At 37.2% G+C, this 18,816-nt stretch overlaps 1 protein-coding gene across 1 annotated transcript in view; it reads left to right on the top strand.

Annotated features, from left to right (window-relative positions):
• Window positions 1-18,816, top strand: part of LOC149823411 (ABC transporter B family member 20-like) — a 41,504-nt gene that overhangs the window by 14,631 nt on the left and 8,057 nt on the right. Inside the window, exons 2-10 of the mRNA XM_090018822.1 lie at window positions 6,572-6,626; window positions 6,736-6,911; window positions 7,098-7,298; window positions 8,097-8,356; window positions 8,471-8,781; window positions 8,899-9,122; window positions 9,199-9,539; window positions 10,117-10,907; window positions 11,040-11,281. Of these exons, the coding sequence (XP_089874948.1) occupies window positions 6,572-6,626; window positions 6,736-6,911; window positions 7,098-7,298; window positions 8,097-8,356; window positions 8,471-8,781; window positions 8,899-9,122; window positions 9,199-9,539; window positions 10,117-10,907; window positions 11,040-11,281 (2,601 nt within the window). The remainder of the gene's footprint in view (window positions 1-6,571; window positions 6,627-6,735; window positions 6,912-7,097; window positions 7,299-8,096; window positions 8,357-8,470; window positions 8,782-8,898; window positions 9,123-9,198; window positions 9,540-10,116; window positions 10,908-11,039; window positions 11,282-18,816) is intronic.

The following is an 18,816-nucleotide window of genomic DNA, read 5'->3' as shown; positions in this document are numbered from 1 at the left end:
AGACCCGACGGAGGATCCATAAGAACTTCTTCACACAGATTTCCATTTAGGAACGCGTTTTTAACATCAAGTTGATATATCGGCCATTGCTTAATGGAAGCTAGAGCAATTAAGGTTCGTACACTAGTCATCCTAGCTACAGGAGCAAAGGTTTCTTCATAATCAATCCCATATTCTTGGGCGTAGCCTTTTGCAACCAAGCGAGCTTTGTATCTTTCTAGGGATCCGTCACATTTGGTTTTGACTTTATATACCCATCTACACCCAATTGCTTTTTTTCCTAGTGGTTGAGGAATAATGCTCCAGGTTTGGGCTTTATTAAGAGCCTCTAACTCAATTTTCATAGCTTCAATCCAATGTGGATGATCTTTAGCTTCCTTAAATGACGAAGGTTCATGGTATGAATGTATTAACATAAGGCAAGACCTATAATTTGGAGAAAAGGATTCATAAGACACAATTTTTTGTGGTGGCCTACTAGTACGAGAAGATCTCCTAGGTGGATTGTTGTCAATAGATTCTTCTAAGGAGAAGTCTTGAGAGTATCTGTCAATAGCAGGTTGATGTTCATTTCCTAACCGCCGGGTATATACATTTATATCATTTAGACTTTCATTTTGGGAACCATTATCTTGTTGTGAGATATCATTATAGTGTAAGATGCCATCACAAGTAGTATCACAAATAATTGCCTCAGGGGATTCAAGTCTAGGAGCTAAGTCAAATAGAAAAGAATAATCAATGTCTTCCCTAGATGTGTGGATATCGAAACCATTTTGTTCTTCAATGAAGTTCACATTTCTTGACACATAATTTATTATTTCGAATATCATAGCATCTATAGCCTTTTTGATTCTCACCATAGCCAATGAACACACATTCAAGAGCTTTAGGAGACAATTTATCTTGTCCTTGACTAAGTACAAAGCATTTGCATCCAAAGATTCTTAGTCTATTAAAATCTGGAGTAATTTGAAATAGTTTTTCAAAAGGTGAAATATTTTTTAAAGAGGAGGAAGGCATACGATTTATAAGATATGTTGCGGTAAGAAGGGCTTCGGCCCAAAAGTTTTTGGGAACTTTTTTTTGACACAAGAAGAGTTCTTGTGGTTTCAATTAAATGTCTATGTTTCCTTTCCGCAAGACCATTTTGTTGCGGAGTTTTAGGACAAGAACGTTGGTGCACAATTCCATTTATTTTAAAGTAATTTTGAAAATCTTTAGACATGTACTCTCCTCCCGAGTCTGATCTAAATATGGCTATATTGTTTTGAAATTGGTTTTGAATAAGAACATGAAATTCTTTAAAATTAGTGAAGACATCGGATTTATTTTTAATGATGTAAACCCAAGTATATCTAGTAAAATCATCAATAAAAGAGACATAGTAAGAATAACCTCCTTTGGACATAACGGGTGCCGGCCCCCATACATCGGAATGCACAAGTTCAAAAGGTCTTTTTGACACAAAATTACTATGTGAATATGGAAGAGAGTGAATCTTTCCAAGAATGCAATCATTACATGTAAATGTATTTGTATTACAAAATTTTTCCAAAAATGGAAAGAGATTTAACTTGGAAATACTAGGATGTCCAAGCCTCTTATGCCAAGTCTCAATATCTTTAGTTTGGACATGATTACAAAATGATTTGGATGGCAAAGACAAAAAATCCATATAGTAAAGATCCCCTATTCTATGGCCTTGACCAATCCGCTTCCCGGACCGGAGATCCTGCACATAGCAATGAGTAGGTGAAAAGGAGACATTACACTCAAAATCGGTAATTTGAGACACGAAAAAAAGATTTAGGTTAAGTTTTGGAATAATACGGATTTTGGGAACAAAAAATTCTTTATTTTGGTCATAGATTTTCTCAAGATTTCCAATGCCTTCAACACCCAAGGATGTTCCATCGGCAGTGGAGACGTATGATTTAAATTTATTGAGACTTGGTTTTGACAAAAGTGATGCATTTGGGGTCATATGAAATGAGGCACCCGAGTCAAGAATCCAAGAGGTCATACCTGGAAAAGAGGAGATGGCGGCGCTGGACGTGGAGGGTGAAGACGATGATGAAGAGTTCATCTTTATGAATTGTTGGAGAGTTTCAGTTAGATGAGCGATGGACTCCTTTATGTCTCCATCCTTCTTTGAATCTTCATTGGCGTTTGGAGGAGTTTCACCAACGGAAGCCACCTTCTTCTTGAACTTGGGGCAATCCGGACGAATATGGCCCGGTTCATTACAATTATGACAAACGATTTTCCTTCCTCCACCACCATTATTCTTTCAAAAATGTGGTGGTTTATATGTTCTTACATTGTTGCCGGGTCTAGACACGGCATGAGCTTCATCAACATCTCGTTTTAAAGCCAAACGAGTTTCTTCTTGACATAAATCGGCTAAAATATCACTTAGAGGAGTAGAGGCCCTATGAAGAAGGGATCCTCTAAGTTGCTCAAATTCGGGGCGAAGCCCATGAATAAATTGAAAGAACCTTTCTTTTTCCATTTGCTCTTGCCTCATGGCAATAGCACTACCTTCCCATTGAGGTTTGAGAAGGACAAGTTCATCCCATAGAGAGGATAGGGCACTATAGTAGTCCCTAATACTCATATCACCTTGCTTGGTAGCCCTTACCTTCTCTTGAAGAAAAAAGTGTCTAGCAAGGTCCCTTTGAGTGTACATGCCTTTCATAAAAGACCAAGCTTCATTAGCCTTCTTGAATTTGGCAAGATTTGCACAAATCTTCAATTCGACATTGTTCATGAACCATGCTAAGATTTTAGCATGCTCACTTTCCCAATCTTCTATTTTAGAAGAATAGTCAAGGATAGCCTTCTCCTTTTCTTCTTCATTTAATGCTTTTTCCTCATCACCTTCAAATTTAGTCAACTTCAATTGTGGTTCCGGAACGGTTCCACATACATAACCCCAAAGTTTCTTACCTTTGAGATTGTTCTCCATTGCGGCTGCCCACATGCGATAATTGGTCCCATCCAATTTGAATGAGAGATCGATTTTTGCATCCTTGTTTGCCATTTGTAGAAGAAGACTATGAAGGCAAGAAAGAGAAGGATATTGCTTGTCAAAAGAGGATCCGATGAAGCTTTTTCAACTTGGCTCTGATACCATGTAATGAAGTGCCAATCGAGAGAGGCAAGAACTCCAAGAGCAAGCACGGAAGCACGCACATACACAAGAGGCCACTAGAGGGCACACAATAAACCACAAAAGGTGGTCAAGCACACAAAGAAGAAAAAAATATATTTCATTCACTAAATGCTTCACAAGAAGCTTGAGAGATACATGGGGCCATGCCCCTTATTTATACACAGCAAGGGACCCAAGGAGGGGCTCCCATAGGGACGTTGGAGCCCCTCCAACGGTCATATTTATGACCGTTGGAGGGGGTCCAACGTCTCTATGTGGGACCCCCTTTAACAATAAAAAGAAATAAATAAAAAACAGAAAAAGGAAAAAGAATAAGAAAGGAAAAAGAAAAGGAAGCATATCTAGGATATGCGTGTACATGTGAAATGACATAAATACCCCTATCGGGTATTACAATATAAATATATATATTTATATATATAGATAGACATATATATGTCAATGTATATGTGTATATGTCATAATCTAAATATATAAATATATATATACAACATATTTTAACACACAACACAGTCACTGTGCACAGCACAATCTCTTTATATATATATATTTTAAATATATAAAAAAATCATTTTTTCTTAGTTTTTTCACCTTAAAAATGAACGAATATAGACTCGGTCAACGTTGATCAAGTCCAAAACGAGGACGGATTCGACCTCGATTCGTTGACCGAGTCCGGACCATGTCTTAAGCCGCACCCGTGTCGGGGCATGTCGACTCGGGTGCGGCGCCTCTCTAGCTGAGTCTGTGTGACTTAGTTTGAAACAAGGTTGTAAGTATCGTATCGTTACCCGTATCGGTAGGGCTCAAAATAATATACTTATTGTAAAAAGTCATAATTTTTTAATAAATATTTTTCCAAAATTTCCAAAAAAATCATGAAAAATCAGAAAAAATTGGAAAAAAAAACATAACGCATGAAACAATGATAAATTGCACAAAATACAACCATTTCTGCTAGGTCTGCACATAGTCCATTTCTGCTTCACTCATCTTTTTTTTTATGTCTTTTTTCTCTCAGGCCAGTAAATAATTGCCGACATTGTCATTTCACGACATCCGACAAATTCCTTGACATGCATGCCGCAACATTGAGATGTGTCCCAACTAAATTATGCTTCAATCGAGAGATACCACCTGAAAAATTATCATAGCAATAGTCTTGTTGGATGATGTGAGAATTATTGGAGGGTAGTTTTGTAATTTTATCCTAAAGGTTGCCCTAGATTAGGGATTTTTTTTACCTTAACCCACTTCCTTGAGTGAAAAAATGGTAAAAATGCACTCTTGAGCAAACCGCAAAAGCCCTCTCTCTTGCGGATAGATCAGCCCTCAAATCGCTCTCTCGACTCCTAGGGTGCGTGGATACCCCTCTAATGGCCTCTATATAAATGGGGAAGTTGACCCTCAAGAGGTCTTTAAAACTCAAAAAATAAAAAGCAAGTTTCGGCTCTTTTTAAAGTGCGTTGAAGGTGTATCATACAATACAAGGATGTGTATCTTATCGCTTTTCCCCATAGTATCGATTCGTACCGTACCGTACCATACTCTGATACTTACAACATTGATATGAAAAATAAAAACTATATATTTTGAGAATGCAACTTTTCTTGAAAATGAAAATGGTTTTGAAAAAGAAATGACTAAGAAAGATAATGATTATTCTTTCTTATTTGATTCATTGCCTAAGGAAGTAAATCAATCATCAATGCCAAACCGTGAGCTATCGATGGGATTCCTTTGGACGATCCAATGTTGTATAGACAACTGATTGGGTCCCTTGTCTATTACTCAACCTGACATAGCACATGCAACACACAACACCAGCCGATTTCAACATGCACCCATTACGGTTTATATGAGTGCCATCATGAGGATCATCCGATACATCAAGAGAACCTTAACTAAAGGATTACTCTTCTCCTTCTCTTCTTGTTTAAATTTGATTGCTTATACTGATTCAGATTGGGAGAGACAATCCTAATGATCACATTTCTACTACACGATATTATATTTTTCTTCGAAGTGTCGCTTTCTTCCACCAAAGCAGAGTACCATGCAATTGTGACTACTATCTCATAGATTGTTTGATTGAGAAATCTGTTGAAAGACATGTTTGTCATCATCTCAGCTCTATTGAAGATGTGTTGCGATAACAAAAATTCTATTTACATTGCCAACAATCACACCTTCTATGGCCGCACAAAGCACATAGAGATGGATTCTCACTACTTTTGCGAATAGTTTCTCAGATTTACTATTGAGCTTCCCTATGTAACATCTGGATATCAAATTGTGGACTTTTTCACCAATGCATTGCCGATGCCTCATTTTTCTTTTCTCCTTGTCAAACTTTTGGTGGTCTCACGCCAGTTTGAAGGGGGGTGTTAAATATATATATTCATGTGAATATATATATATATATATATTATTAGACTGTATTTTAGGATTTAATGTATTTCTTTTTTGTATTTTGTCCCTTTTATAAGGGGCATTTAGGACCTTTTTGCTAGCCATTGGGCTAGACCTAATGGCTAGCTAGTTAGCCGTTGGGACTAGCCCTCCCCAACGGCTCTCTCTCTCTTTCCTTTCTCTCATGTTGTATATATATGGGGTAAACCCCTCCTCTCAAGTATGCTTCTCTTGAGCACTTTTGAGTATTAATAAAAATATATTTTTATATTGTGAGTGTTGCCATTTAGTGACTGTGTGTGCTCTTGAGTGTTGCTCTTTATCCATTGGTGGCTTATGTGCATGTCCCTTTAGTGGACTTGTGTGCATGCACACACATTTTTCATATTTCATTACAGATTATATTAGAATCTATTACTATCTACTTCTGTATCTTATGTTAAATATACAGTCTTAGGGTCTTTTGATAATTAGGTTTGAATTTGAATATGATACCTGGACTGAGCTGGGGGTTCGAAACCATGGAGGTTATCATCCCTATTACCATTCAAAAAGAGGAAAAAAGAGTTTCCTGAAAAATATACTTTAGACAGTTCAGACTGTGTAGATGCGATCTCTACTTTGTATTTGTAAGTATAAATGAGAAACTAAATTTTTTCTAACCTATCCAAATTTCAGCTTGATCTTCCTTTTATATTCAGGAATATGGTTGAGTCCTTACTCCTTAGAGCATCTCCTGTCGTTTGTCTTTGAAACGCAGAAGCGTTCACCACAACCAATAATGCTAATTATATATTTGTCCTTGTTTAATGTGCACTTATATTGGTGATCAAAATTCCTTAGAGCATCAAACTATTTTGTTATGCTTTCTTGTTTGTTCTTAATGAATTACAATATTTATGTCCTGATCATGCTGTGTTTTCTGCATATTGTTTGTTTCTTTTTGTTTCTCTTGTAATGTTTGATTTGTTTGTTCCACAGCATGCTCTAAACATTGTTTACATAGCTGTTGCAGTTTTTGCTGCTGGATGGATAGGTATGCTTGGATGTTTTTCATTGCCAGTTTCTTATTCATGTTATGTGGTTGGCAGTTGCATATTCCCCACTTTTTCAATCCTCTAACTACTTATTTTATCTTCTAACAGAGGTCTCTTGCTGGATTCTTACTGGGGAAAGGCAAACTGCTGTCATTAGGTCAAAGTATGTCCAAGTGTTACTTAACCAGGACATGAGTTTTTTTGACACATATGGGAACAATGGGGACATTGTTAGTCAAGTATTGAGTGATGTGTTGCTTATCCAATCTGCTCTCAGTGAGAAAGTATGTTCCATATTTTGCAGAAGATTACATTACCTAGAGATTTTAAATTTGCCTACATAAACTTTTTTGTGTCTCATCATGTTTTACAAAGGATTACATTATGTAGAGATTTTAAATTTGCCTACTTAGATTTGTTTGTACCTCATCTCTTTTTGAGTGTTTCTGAGAATGGTACTTTTATTACAGGTTGGAAATTACATTCATAACATGGCAACCTTTATTGGTGGTCTTGTAATTGGATTTGTTAACAGCTGGCAAATTGCACTTCTTACACTAGGAACTGGTCCCTTTATTGTTGCTGCTGGAGGAATATCAAATATTTTTCTTCACAGGCTAGCTGAAAATATTCAAGATGCATATGCTGAAGCAGCTAGTATTGCTGAGCAGGTTGCCCATGCCTTTGCCTTTAAATTAATGCAGTATACTTGTGACCATTCATGTTCCACCTACCGATCTATCTTCATTTGCCTTTTCTTGAATATTGTGAGCCTAATTTTTCTTTTTAGCAAGCCACGTGCTAGTATGACTTGTTACTGGTACTGGCTTGACGATTGAGATAAAACTTTTATGGCGCTTTGATCTGAATTTGTTACAGGAGTAGACTTCATGATTGCTTGATATGCCAGCTATTTCTCATCACATGTATATGTTGCATAACACATGCAGACAGCACAGATGAAATTGGGCACATGAGAATTAGCTTGCATTATCTTTGACTCTTGGGACATTGTTTATGACAAGCACCCAAAAGTTTTGTGTTGATTATGATGTTAATATCACTTTTCCATGGTGCATCTTTTGGTTTCCTAGAAGGATAGTTAAATGTGGAAAAATACTGACAGGGTTAAAAAAAGGATACATTAGATTCTATGTTTTTTGAGGAAAATGTGAGTGGCATTGGTGTATTACTTTTCCAAAATACCATTTTTGTTGAAGTACTATAAGTTAGCAAAATTATGGCTATTGTAGGATGTCATGAGTTTTTTTTTCTTTGTGATTTTTGCTTATTTACATTCCTTTCTGAGGTTTGGCTTTGGATCATAGCATGGTTAGAGGCAGTTAGCATTGAGATTGGTCATCAATATAAATATGTTGACACAATGCCATATTCAGCAAAGGCTGCAATTTTGTTACTTACACTATGAATTGTTTGGAAGCCTTATTTGAAGCTGGTGATGTATGCAGGCAGTTGCTTACATAAGGACCTTGTATGCATTCACAAATGAGACATTAGCAAAGTATTCTTATGCAACTTCACTTCAAGCTACACTTAGATATGGAATATTGATTAGTCTTGTCCAAGGCCTTGGGCTTGGTTTTACTTATGGCCTTGCCATATGCTCATGTGCATTACAACTTTGGGTTGGACGATATCTAGTTTCGCACAAAAAGGCCAATGGAGGTGAAATAATTACTGCCCTCTTTGCTGTGATACTGAGTGGCCTGTAAGCATATCCTTCTCTTTTCTTAATCACCTGATTGACATGATATTGTTTTCCTAAATCACGTCTTTTATTTCCTATTGTTTGCTTGATGTTTTCTTGATTGTTATTTTACAGTGGACTAAACCAAGCCGCTACAAACTTCTACTCATTCGAGCAGGGAAGAATTGCTGCATATAGGCTTTATGAGATGATAAGCCGTTCAACCTCCAGTGTGAATCAGGATGGAAATACTTTAGCCTCAGTGCAGGGGAACATTGAGTTCCGAAATGTGTACTTCAGCTACCTCTCTCGTCCAGAAATCCCCATATTAAGTGGATTTTATTTAACTGTCCCGGCAAAGAAAACAGTGGCCCTTGTTGGCAGAAATGGCTCCGGAAAGAGTAGCATAATCCCCCTAATGGAGCGTTTCTATGACCCTACATTGGGTATGACTAATTAATTTTGAACACCTTGGCTCTGTTATTCCATTATGTATTTATATGCAAAGATTGTGATAAATTCTTGCACAACCCTTTACTTTTGTGCTTTTGCTTTTGGTTCAGGAGAAGTGCTCTTGGATGGGGAGAATATCAAAAGCCTCAAATTAGAATGGTTGAGGAGTCAGATAGGACTGGTAACCCAAGAACCTGCTCTTTTGAGTTTGAGCATTAGGGACAATATTGCTTATGGCCGGTCAGATGCCACCCCTGATCAGATAGAAGAGGCTGCAAAAGTAGCACTTGCACATACTTTTATCAGCTCGCTTCCCAAAGGATATGATACTCAGGTAAGGGGTCCTAAATCAGTTATTGATTGAATTAAGGTATGATAATTACTTATATGTTGTGGACGTTTCACCTCAGGTAGGTAGGGCTGGGATAGCTTTGACTGAAGAACAGAAGATAAAACTCTCTATTGCTAGAGCAGTACTTTCAAACCCTTGTATTCTGCTACTGGATGAAGTCACTGGAGCTCTTGATATTGAGGCAGAAAGGACAGTTCAAGAAGCTTTGGATATCCTCATGTTGGGTCGGTCAACTATCATTATAGCCCGACGGCTTAGTCTCATTAGAAATGCTGATTATATTGCTGTGATGGAAGAGGGCCAACTTGTTGAAATGGGTACACATGACGAATTATTAGCAGCAGATGGCTTATATGCAGAGCTTCTGAAATGTGAAGAAGCAACAAAACTTCCAAAGAGGTGAATTGCAATGCATTTGCTTTTCTGTTATCATAGGCATGTTTCTGTTTGATTTGCATGCTAGTGTTGCCTACAAAAGTTCAGAATGCCAGGTGAAGCAGCAGCATAGAGTTTATATGTTGTCTAAGTTGTGAATGCATAGGGAAATAGGATCTTCTGATAAATATTAAGATCAAGTAATGTCCTCCATGGACCTGAAAAATTGATGCCATTTCAGCAATTAATCATCTGGTTGATGGTGGTATTGTAAAACTGGTGCAATCCAGCAAGAGGCTTTTATAATCTCAGTTATACAGATTTTGCATGTATTTGAGCTCTGGCACTTTGCCCAGATTGTATAGAGATGATTTTGGAATCATGTGCAATCATGTTTTTGAAGATTCTGTTGTTCTTTACATGATATAAATATTTTTGCTAGAGGAGAAAGATTGATTTGATTCTTTATATTCTGAAACTTAGAATCTGGACGCTGTTGTTCATTGGTTATGTGATTGTCTTTATCTGTAAATTTAGATTTTGGTTACAGACATAGACGTGTCTTTTATGTGTCCTTGTTAACATTTTTCTCCTGTGGCAGAATTCCCATAAGAACTTACAAGGAAGCTGCTCCTTTCCAAATAGAAAAGGATTCCTCAGCAAGTCATAGTTTGCAAGAACCTTCCTCGCCTAAGATGATTAAGTCCACTTCTCTTCAAAGGACAGACAGCGTCCATGATTCACATCAATTTGAATCTGGCTATAATTTGCAGGAATCCCCTAAGGCACATAGTCCACCATCAGAAAAAATGCTTGAAAATGGGGTGCCTTCAGGTGGACTACAGAAAGTACCTTCAATAAAGAGGCAGGATAGCCTTCAGATGTTATTGCCTGAATTACCAAAAATTGACGTACATCCCACACAGCAGCAAACTTCAACTAATTCTGACCCAGAATCACCCATTTCACCACTTTTGACTTCAGATCCTAAAAATGAGCGCTCACATTCCAAGACTTTCAGTCGACCCCTTTGTCAATTCGATGATTTCCCTATGAAAGAGAGGTGCTTCAGAGACTCTCAGCATCAGAAACAACCTTCTTTGTGGAGATTAGCAAAGCTTAGTTTTGCTGAGTGGCTTTATGCTCTTCTTGGAAGCATTGGAGCTGCTATATTTGGTTCATTCAATCCACTTCTTGCATATACTCTGGCACAGATAGTTTCATTTTATTATAGAGCACCTGGTCATCACATGCAGATTGAAGTGAACAAATGGTGCTTAATCATCACATGTATGGGTGTTGTGACTGTGGTTGCAAATTTCTTGCAGCACTTCTATTTTGGAATAATGGGAGAGAAAATGACAGAACGAGTAAGGAGGATGATGTTTTCAGGTACATCAGAAAAAATGTGACCTGCATGTTTTTTACCTGTACTTGGAACCATTCGATGTTGCGTATTGTTGGATTATTAACAAGTGGACATCAATCATGCCTTTTGATCGATCCATGACTTTGTTATTTCAGCTATGTTGCGGAATGAGGTGGGTTGGTTTGATGAAGAGGAGAACAGTGCAGATACCCTATCCATGCGCTTAGCAAATGATGCAACCTTTGTTCGTGCAGCCTTCAGCAACCGTCTTTCGATATTTATCCAGGATGCTTCAGCTGTTATTGTTGCACTTCTTATCGGGATGCTGCTAGAGTGGCGAGTAGCACTGGTGGCACTTGGAACTTTACCAGTGCTTACTGTTTCTGCTATTGCACAGGTTGGTAAAATGTTTTTTATTCAAAAATTATGGTTTTGTTCTTAAACTACATTGCTTTGTTGCTACTATGTTTCATTACCAAGTTTTTGATACATGAAGTGTCTTTTTGTCCCTTTGGTGTGTGATATTTTTACCTGTTGGTATTTCTATCACTTAGTTTTTATAATTTCAGTTAGCTGTATATTTTTTGTAGTTACAAATATCGGTCTCAGCTATATCTAGGTGAAGCAAATCTCACAATAATATAGGTTTAGTTGATAAATCTTGGGAAAATCTCAAAAAAATCTCAGGACTTAAAATTTTTTAAAAGTATAAAAATAGCAGGAATAAGAAATGATATGTTTAGATAATAAAATACACATGAAATATAATAGAAAAAAGAAGTAAAAAATATAAAATAAAGAAGAAAAAACATATTTAAGATATATAGAAGAAATAAAAAAGTAAAATTAACTGAAAATATCACAATGTTATCATGATATTATCACGTTTACATCACTATAAAATTATTTTTGAAAATATCTTGACATTTTACCTTTTAAATCATTTTTCCAAAAAATAAAAGATTTATAAAGGTCGATATTTTCAAATTATCGGCTATATCTGTAATTATGATATTGTTCAGTTAATTTGCTTTATGAATTTATTCATTCTTGTATATATGGAAGCCTGGTCCTTATGCTCTATTTTTTGTCAGTTCATTGTGCTTCATGTTATTAGTGTCAAGAATTTCAAACAAGTCTACATCTCGACTGAGAGCCCACTGGTTCAAGTTTATGCTGATTAGAAGTGTGCAATTGCCGTCTATCTTTCTGCTAAAAAGTGGGTCAACATGTGACATGGATACTCCACGTTTACATCTGTACTCTGTCCCTATAAATGCTATTCTTAATGGAAACTCCAGGAGAATCCATGTCCCATATCTACTTTGTGATGTGTGTGAGCTGGACCCAATGTTACAAATCTCAGTATTAACATTTTCTAGGCGTGGGAAAGTCTTGCAATAAATTACTTTTTTTGGGAATTCTTGAAAAAAATAAAATTAAAATATATAGAAGTATGTAAAAGTATAAAAAATTGCACAATATAATCTTAGTATAACTTCTAAAATATTCTCAATATTTGTTAATATTGGTTGGACCCATGTGTTAAGATTGTCAAGGCCTTTTTGTATGTCAAGGACGATTCATTTGCATGCTGTCTAGTTAGTGTGTGCAATGCATGTAGTATCCTTTTGCTAAAGAAGAAAATTTCACTAGTCAAATAAAAGCATTTTACACCAAGAGAAATGGTCAAGTGATGAGGAGCCATTAGCTAGACCCGGGAAAAAAAGAGAGTAATAGAGGATCACAACAAAGAAAAAGGTAGGAGACCTTATTAATTCAACACTAAGATCAAGCAAGATTTATGTAAGCCCATGGGTACAAGTAGGAGTGTCAATAGGTCGGGTTTACCTAGACCCGACCCAGAACAAACCTTATAGGGTCCGGGTATGGTGACAAATAAGAAGATCCGATTAAGACCCAGGTCCAGACCCTAAGGTCCGATTAATACATGGACCCGGGTATAGTTTGTGAAATTTTATACCAGACCTGGGCCTGATCCGAGTTCCGATTAAGACCCCCAAATTTTCAATATAAAAATTATTACTTTGTCGGGTATTCTGCCTGGTTCATGTTGTTCTTATCGGGTCCGAGTATGGTTTCTCTTATAGTAGACCCGATTAGACCCAGATCCAAACCCATTACCATACCCAAAAATCTGGTCCAAGTCTGGTTCCACCTGGCTCCGAACCAAACCTGACTCGTTGACACCTCTTGTCCTATGCCCAAGATAAAGAACATTTTGAATGGGTAGAAGCCATGAAAGTAGAATTAGAGACCTTAGAAAAGGCCAAAACTTGTATTCTTTAGTACCTCCCACAGGGAAAGAAGCATATAGAATATAGGTGGGTGTATAAAGTAATGGGGCCCTTGAGGGTTATAAGGCTAGATTAGTAGTCAAAGTGTATTCCCAAGAATATGGGATAGATTATGAAGAAACCTTTGCCCTTGTTGCCTAAATGACTACTTTTAAGATCTTTGTAACAGTTGCATCTATTAGGAACTGACCTATATACCATATGAACATTAATAATGCTTTTCTTAATGGAGATCTTGTTGAATAAGTGTACATGGAGGTACCACCTGGTATCAGTATCCCTAAAGGGAAGACACTTCGCTTGAGTAAGACACTTTATAGCTTAAAGCAAGTGTCAAAAACATAGTATGATATATTTAGTAAGGTTATGGTTGATATTGGTTTTAGATATTGCTTGACTAACACAACTTTGTTTGTTAAAAAAACTGATGAAGGTATTGTCATTTTACTCTTATACATCGACGATATGATCATCATTGGGGAAAACACACAAGGAGTTGAAAATATTAAAAGGCTTCTTAAAAACAATTTTGAAATGACTGATTTGAGTTTTTTAAGATACTAAGGATTGGGGTTGCTTATTCTCCAAGAGGGTATCTCAGTTTAAATTTGCTTTTGATATTATTTTGAGGTATGAAATTATGGATGATAAGAGAGTAGAAACTTTCGAGGTTACTAATGTGAAGATGAAAATCGATGATGGAGAGCCCCTTGAAGATCCAATACCTTACCGACAATTGATCAGAGCACTTTCTTACCTATCAATTTACTAGACCAGACATCTGCATAACTAGTCAATTTCAGTATGCTCTTACATCTGTTCACATGAGAGCATTCTTAGGAATTATTAGATACATTAGAACATCTATTTTTAGAGGCTTTTTTTTATCTTCTTCGTCTACAATAAATTTAATTGTCTATACTGATGCGGAGTGGGGAGGTGATCCCTACAATGGATACTCAACCACATGTTTTGTGTTTTTCTAGATGAATCTGTAATCTCGTGGAGGTGTAAGAAGCAACTAAAGGTCTCACTTTCATCAACATAAGTTGAATAATAGGCCATGACCACTACTACAATGGAGGTGGTCTGGTGAAGAAGATTGCTATCTGACATTGAAATTTGAATAAAAGGAGTTTTGAAGATGTGTTATGACAATAAGAGTGTTATTTACATCTTTAACAACCATACGTTTCACGAGAGAACAAAACACATTGAGATGGATTGTCACTATGTACGAGAGGAGTATCTTCAAAGGCAACATTGATATGCCTTATGTCACATCAAAATACCAATTGGCAAACTTTTTTCACTAAACCTCTCCCAGCTCTTGCTAAAATGTATGGTGTGTATATATATTGGGTATTTGACCTGGGGTATTTTGGTTATTTTATACATGTAATATAGATAATAGGGATCAACAGTTTTGGGGTTTCTATTTTTGTTTTTTGTATTTGTAAATTCCCCAAATAGCGAGGGGCTCTATGGTCAATATGACCATAGAGTTGTTGGGGCTCTCCAACGGTCACAAATGTGACCGTTGGGGAGATCCCAACGTCTATATTGGGAGCTCCCCAATGAACCCTCTTGTGTATAAAAGGAGATGTTAGCTTCTTGTGTGTCTAATGCTTTCTTAAGCATATTTGAAATAATATTTATTTTTATGCTAAGTGTTCTTCCTTTCTTTGAGAGGTTTATGTATTTATTCTCTTGTGGTTGTGGTGTATTTGGCCCATAAGTGACATTTGTAGCCTCTTTGAGGCATTGTTGTAGTGCACTTGTTGTTTTATTACATGGTATAAGAGCCTGAAGTTCTTGAAGGCGTGTGTACTCATAAAGAAAAGGTGTTGAAAGGAGGTGTTGGAAGCTCAAAACTTGCAAAGAATCCTATGATATATCTACATAAACTTGGAGCACCACCTCCTCTTTTTATCTCTCTCTTTCTCACTCTTACCACTCTTTCTTCTCCACTATGGTCGATGGAGAAATTGTAACGGTTGTTCCCATCAAATTTGATAGAAAAAACTACAATATGTAGGTCACGGTGGTTAATAGAATTTTTTTGGGTAAAGATATGTGACAATTTGTTGATGGTTCTGCATTGGAACCACAACCAATTCTCACAAAGATAGTTATTGGAGAAAATGATGAATCCAAGAACGAGTCTTAAAGGAATTGATAGAGAAAAGGCTATGACCGAATATAAAAAAGACTATAAAGAGTGGAAAGTAGGCCATGCCAAAGTACTCTCCCTCTTCATGGGTAGTATGCTTGAGGAACCATGTTCCGACATACTTGAATTTGAAAGAGTCGATGAGACTTGAGAATATGTTAAACAAACATATACCCAAAAAGATGTGGCTCATAAGTGGGATCTCAAGGAAAAAATACATAATTGCAAACAAAGTGACAACCGTGAGGGAATACTTTAGTACCCTCAAGAGGATTTGGGATCAATTAGCCAAACTTGAGCTTATATGGGAAACTCCTAATGGTGCTCAAGAATGGAAAAAATACATACATAAGGAATAATTGTTACAATTCTTTAGAAGTCTTCGACCCAAATTTAAACAAGTTTGGGTCAATATTATTAAGAGGGAAAAACCTCTTCTAGTACATGAAGTCTTGGCTCAAGTATGTATGGAGGATACAAGATTAAGATCCATGTCTGATTCTAAGGAAACAAAGGATAATGTGTTGGCCGTCTCAAGACTGGGTGCCAATACAAATGTTTATAAATTACCACATTTTTCAAAACCTTACTATGAGAAGTCTAGATATGATGACAACAAGAAAAGAACTATATTGACTTGTCATAACTGTAGAGAACCGGGCCATATTGTCCCAAATTTAAAGAAAGAGAAGACAAAAGGTGGCATCCGTAGGAGCGTCTCACGGAAAAAGAAATGAGACTAATGAAGATTCAAAATCTATTGGAGCCATGTTCTCTCAAATCATGGGGGCCCTTCATCCACTAATCAAGAACTCCTCTTCCTCTCTTTTCAGTGTCACAGTGTCTACATCTTCACCTCCCATTAAGGTTTCTTGGCTTTTGGATTATGGAGCCTCATTTCATATAACTTTACATTCCTCTTTACTTTCCGAGTGTTGCACTAATTAAACACAAAGTAATGTTTTTACCGTTGATATATGTCACAGGGATTCAACAAACTTAGTGTCGCACCTGCGTCGACGCGATGCGGGTGCACGTGCTGGTGCGGCACCCGATGTGGTCAACGCACCCATGGTCATTTTGGTCTAGTTTTTAGATTTAATTTTTTTTTTGCTCGATGAAATGGGCTGCAAAGGGAGGATTAGGGCAATTTTTTTTGCCCTAATCCTCCCTTTGTCTCCTCTCTGACTCTCTCTGCTCTCCGTCACCGCCGACCGCTCCGTCGTACCTCTTCAGGTATGCCCCCGACTCCCTCTGCTCTCCTCCTCTCCTTTCTGACTCCCTTTGCTCTCATCCTCTCCTCTCCGTCTTCCCTCTCTCCCTCTTAGAATGACGGGGAGGGGCCTGGCGGTGTTGTGGCTGCGAGCGGTGCTAATTTACCACGAGGTGTTTGGGTGCTCGACTTCTCAACATGTCCATCGTGCACATGGTTGTGTACATGGCTTGTGCTTTTTTGGGTCTCTGTGTTTGCTTTCCCTTTGCCGCAACGGAATCGTGTCCCTACTCGGTGCTAACGGCTCAACTGCAAGGTTCCTTGTGCATCTTGCCAGAGGGCTTAGACATGCAGTTTGGCAGACCACACTGCAGGGTTCTGTCGTTGTTGGTTCCCTTGCCGCCATGTGGGCTTTCGAATGTTCGGTATGTGTTGGCTCAGGTGGGGAGTCAAAACAACTCTCCTTCCTGCACTGATATTTTCAATGTCGGAATTGACGGTTGACACTTCACAGTTGCGTGGCCTTCGGGCCAGTGTTGCGACGTTTACGAGGGCACACAGACAAAACTTAATTTTTTTTTGCATTAGTGTTAATGTTGTTAACTTATAAAACTTAAAAATTATATATATATATATATATATATTGTTTTTTTTTGTTGCACCCCTGCACCCAAGGTTATTGAAAGTGTCGCACCCGCACCCATGTGACATAGCCGCTGATAGATCCTCTCTTAGCATAAAAGGCATTGAAAATTTTCAAATTACTTCAAAATTTTCTATTCCAAAAGTTAGACTTGTCCCAAAACCAAATTTGAATTTTTTTTCTGTTTCACAAATTGCCAACCTTGGGTGTAGTGTCTCCTCATTCAACAAGTGTTTTGTGAAGGATCTTCAGTTCGAGAAGCATATTGGAGAAGGATATAGAGGAGACCTTTACTACATGAATGGTCTTCTTCTAAAAAACAAATTTTGTTATAATGTTCAAAATGTAAACTTAGCTTTATGGCATAAAAAATTGGGCTATCCTAGTTTATCAAAATTATCTCATGTACCCCATTTGAATAAATTTTGTAATAAAAAAATCTATTGTGAGGATTGTATTTTTGGCAAAATGAAGGTTCTTTCCTTTTTGAAAAAAACATTCTTCTCTTCTAAACCATTTGAATTAGTGCACTCGGATGTATGAGGATCTTCTCCCATTTTATCTAAATGTGGTTTCTCTTATTATGTGATTTTTGTTGATGATTATACAAGATTCTCATGGATATACTTTCTTAGGCACAACTTTGTTTTTGAGAACTTTAAAAAATATCATTAGCTTAAATGTCGTGGTATAAAACTCATGAGTCATACTATGAAACTTTGGGAGAGGGTGATTGAGTCTAGGTTGAGGAAGGTTGTCATGATATCGGAGAATCAATTTGGTTTTATGCCTTGAAGATCAACTATGAAAGCTATACATCTTCTTAGACAACTTATTGAGAGAAATAGAGAGAGGAACAAAGATTTGCATATGATTTTTATTGATTTGGAGAAGGCATACGATAGAGTACCTAGGGACGTTCTCTGGTGGACAATGATGAAGAAAGGTGTTTCTCTCAAATATATTAGTATAATTAAAGATATGTATGAAGGAGTAGTAACCAATGTCCACACTTATGGAGGAGTGACAACCAATTTTCCTACAACGGTTGGGTTACATCAAGGATCTGCTTTAAGCCCTTTCCTATTTGCTATAGTGATGGATGAACTTACGAGATCAATTCAAGAAAATGTGTCCCGGTGTATGTTGTTTGCTGATGATATTGTTTTGATTGATGAGTCTAGAGCTGGGGTTAATGCTAAGTTAGAATTATGGAGACAGACATTGGAAGCAAGAGGTTTTAAATTGATTAAGAGTAAGACAAAATATATGGAATGTCGGTTTAGTACGCAACGAAGTAGTGATGGGAGTGTAGTGAAGCTTGGTGAGCAAGAAATACCGGTGGATGACTGTTTCAAATATTAGGGATCTATCATTCAAAAGTATGAAGAAATTGATGGAGATGTAAATCATAGGATAAAGGTTGGGTGGATGAAATGGAAAAGTGCAACTGGAGTGCTGTGCGATCGTAGAATGCCATTGCGGTTGAAGGGAAAGTTTTATAGGACGACTATTAGGCCCGCTTTACTATATGATACGGAATGTTGGGCTGCCAAGAGACATCATATTCAAAAAATGAGTGTAG

Source organism: Nuphar pumila, chromosome 10, assembly GCF_984573655.1.
Source record: "Nuphar pumila chromosome 10, dmNupPumi1.hap1.1, whole genome shotgun sequence".
NCBI lineage: Eukaryota > Viridiplantae > Streptophyta > Magnoliopsida > Nymphaeales > Nymphaeaceae > Nuphar > Nuphar pumila.
The sequence above is the reverse complement of the archived record's forward strand: the minus strand, read 5'-3'. Positions and strand labels throughout refer to the sequence as shown.